Here is a 3,361-nt window from a genome sequence, read left to right as displayed (position 1 = left end):
ATTTGCTCATTCATATTCCCTTCCCTGTGCTTTTATAGTAAGAGTTGAACACTGCCTCAAGGTAAAACCAGGACTAGGCTTTCAAAGAGCTGCTTAGCCTATCTTCCTTCAGCTTTTTCAGCCTTGGCATTTCTGTAGAGCTTAGGATGATCCTTGGGAGTCAGTCCTGAGTGTTCTGGACCAGCTTTCAGGATGGTCAGTAATCCTGCAGGTCAGAGTGGAGTCCCTTATGGGGAAACATTAAATAAAGCCAGGCTTTAGGACATACTCATTTTAGGCCCAAATCAGGGATGCTGAAGTACTTAATGGGGTGCAGAGACATAAGATACGAGGAACTCTGTGATCCAGTTTTGGATTCCTTTAAATTATGAGCGTGCCAGCTGTGGGTAAGTGTTGATGTTGAAGACAGGCTCCTCAGCAGCAGGTATCCAAAGTTCAGCCAAAGAGGAGACTGCTGACGTGAGGAGCTTTCGGAGGTAATGGAGGTAATTGAAATGAATGTGAAATACAACTTCTTCATATATCAGAAATAATACTGTGATCAATTTTAATGTAGAGAGAACAGAAAAGTTACCCATGGGGTCCATTAAAAATGTGGTGAGTGAACCTATTGAAGGACATGAGGACTATCACATGATGGTAAGTAAAGCCTCTAATATCAGTCTAATTATTTTATGCAAATACACAGAAGTAAGGGTTTTAAAACAGAGTGAGTCAGAGACAGATAGTGATACCAGCCTGGTGTGTTGTGGAAGGTGGAAATGTGGACATGGGCTGCTGTCGTGGGCTACTTTGTGGAGATCTGAGCTGGTTTCACACCAGTGTTAGTGCTTAAGCATTATTCCCTTTCTTCTGTCTTGTGACAATGTCACAACAGTAAAAATACCCACCATGTAGCTTATGATTTCTTAATGTTAGTGATATTTTTCCAATATCTGGTTTAATTTCTCGTTTCTATTGTGTTTGTATAAACAAGAGCCCTTGCTGAACATTAAAAAAAAAATAGTGATTTGATGCTGTTATATTTTTTTCTCATATGTAATTTTCTGAAAAACTGGCATTGGGTCTAGAAAAGCAACACTTTTAAGAAGAGAACAGTGTTAATTCCACAGAATTTTTGGCTGTTTCTTTGAATCTATGGTTTGAATCTATGGGGTTTTTTGAGGTCTTGCTTTCCAAAGTACAGTAACTAACTTTTAATGTTAAAGTAAGTTCCTTATATAAGTCTATTTCCTTCTTCAGTGGAAGAAAGGGGAAATGTTGTACCTTAAAATTATTGTCTGCAGGAGGGCACTGAACTAGTCTTTGTCCAAATACTTGATTTTTTGATCACTTGTGTAAGAAAATGTCCTCTTCAGAACAGAATGCAATAAACTCTTATCCTAAAGCAGGGATAGAGGTTACTGACATGTCGTGGTGTTCCTCTCCTATTTATCCTGACATAAGTTGGGAATAGGATGTTATGTCTAAACATAAAATCCCATGAAACTTTATGACTATGAAATCGTGGTGATTGTCTTATTTAGCTCCTGTTTGGCTTCTCAGCTCTGTGCAGTCTGGTCATTTCTGTAGAGACTTGGAGTTACACTTGAGATTCTGTCTTACAGAACAATTTCCTCACGTTCTCAAAACTGGCCAAGAGTTTTTGTGGCTGCTATGATACCGTGAAAGGAAAGAGCTCGTCATTTTAATTGGTACTTTGCAGTTCTTGTTTCTCTGAGGAGCGCTTATCAAACAGCTGTGGTGTGCACCGCGCGCCGGGAGGCGGCAGTCGGTGTAACAGCTCGTCTGATTTTGCAGCGGGTGAGCTGGACCCGTCCGCTGGCATCAGCTGTTCTGTTCCCCTTTGTAAATGTTGTCGTTTTTAACTTTGCAGGCATTTCAGCTGGGCCCAACAGAAGCATCTTACTACTGGGTCTATTGGGTACCGACTCAATATGTTGATGCAATCAAAGACACGGTGCTGGGAAAGTGGCAGTATTTTTGAAAGCACGCTCACCTCTGGCACAGGAAAATGACACAAAGCTAAGGACACTGCTGGGAGAGGCCTCCAACATCCCTGGATGTGATAGTCCTGGAACTTATTAATAAAATATGATAAACGAGGCATTGATGGAAGCCAGAGGTGATGTTCTTTCACCATTAGTTTACTTTTAACTTAAAAATTTCACCATCCCTTTTCTGCAGTCAGCTTCAACCATATTTAAAGCAAATACAATGGAAATCAATAAATCTTAATTCACAAAATGTTGTGTGTAATACAGTTAAATCTGCTGAGAGTTGATCTTCCAATTTAGTTATAAAAAGAAAATATTACAATGTATTATTGAGGATTTTTTACATGGTTTGAACAAAAACAAATATTTTCATAATCTTTCAGTTACAAGCGTTAGACTTAATTTAGTTACTTGGTCGTGACTGAGAATTTCAGAAACAGTTTTTTAAAAATAAACTTTAAACAGTATGCAAAATTGGTGTTTAGTAAGCCATATTCTACTGGCCCTTTTATTTCTAGTTTAACTCTTTGGTAGCAAAACTCATTTTGGTTTATCTTCCAGCCCAAAGATGCCCTGCTTTTTTTTTTATTATTATTATTTTTCCTCCAATACTGGAAGCTCTGGGTTGGTTCTTTGTGGGGCATGTTTGGAGCAGATGAATACCACTGTGGATGTTTTGTAATCGCAGTGACCCAGTGCTGCCTGCTGTCCCCTTTCATGCCACCGCAGCGGTTCCCCTCCTGCCTGCACACCTCTGCTCTGGTGCTGCCTCCTGCCCTGGGCTCGCGGCGGTTTTCGGAGCATTTTCTTGACCATGCACGTTACAGGCCAGAATAATTTTGCAGCTGTTGTGATGACACATTTACCTGTTTGACTGAGAAGACCCTGTTGAGTGCCACGTAACACTGTCTGGCATGAGCGGGGTGGAGCAGTGACGCGGGTCTCCGAAGAGAGCGAACCAGAGACCTTCCTGCCTCCTTCAGGGGAGCGGGGACAAGAGACACTCGGATGCCCCTTTGGGTCCTAAACAATCACAAAGTCTTTTGTGACCTGGGTTTGAAAATTTACAGTGATCTTATCAGTGAATCTTACCAAATTTAAAATCTATCCAGCAACTGGTATTTTGAAATGTAAATCATCTTTCAGCTTTTCTCTTGCTCAAGTTTACAGGGAGCTCTCGCATCTCATCCTCGCCTTTGAAATCACGCTCCTCGCCTTTGGTTTGTGACGTTCTGCGTGTCATCTCAGCAATTCATGTGCCATTTATCTCAGGTTTTCTGGATGGACCTTTCAGTCCTGAAAAGGTGCACACCCTTAACAGCCTGTGTTGTGCAGACTGCATCAGTCTTGCTCTGTGTTAAACC

General features: G+C 41.1%; 1 protein-coding gene across 1 annotated transcript in view; it reads left to right on the top strand.

Annotated features, from left to right (window-relative positions):
- The window catches only part of UBFD1 (ubiquitin family domain containing 1), a gene marked incomplete at its 5' end in the record, with an annotated part of 6,446 nt that extends 3,909 nt beyond the window's left edge, over window positions 1-2,537 (top strand). Inside the window, 2 exons of the mRNA XM_029087245.1 lie at window positions 557-639; window positions 1,877-2,537. Of these exons, the coding sequence (XP_028943078.1) occupies window positions 557-639; window positions 1,877-1,987 (194 nt within the window). The remainder of the gene's footprint in view (window positions 1-556; window positions 640-1,876) is intronic.
- Window positions 2,538-3,361: the final 824 nt, after the last annotated feature.

Source organism: Antrostomus carolinensis, unplaced genomic scaffold, assembly GCF_000700745.2.
Source record: "Antrostomus carolinensis isolate BGI_N321 unplaced genomic scaffold, ASM70074v2 scaffold42801, whole genome shotgun sequence".
Classification (NCBI taxonomy): Eukaryota; Metazoa; Chordata; class Aves; order Caprimulgiformes; family Caprimulgidae; genus Antrostomus; species Antrostomus carolinensis.
The sequence above is the reverse complement of the archived record's forward strand: the minus strand, read 5'-3'. Positions and strand labels throughout refer to the sequence as shown.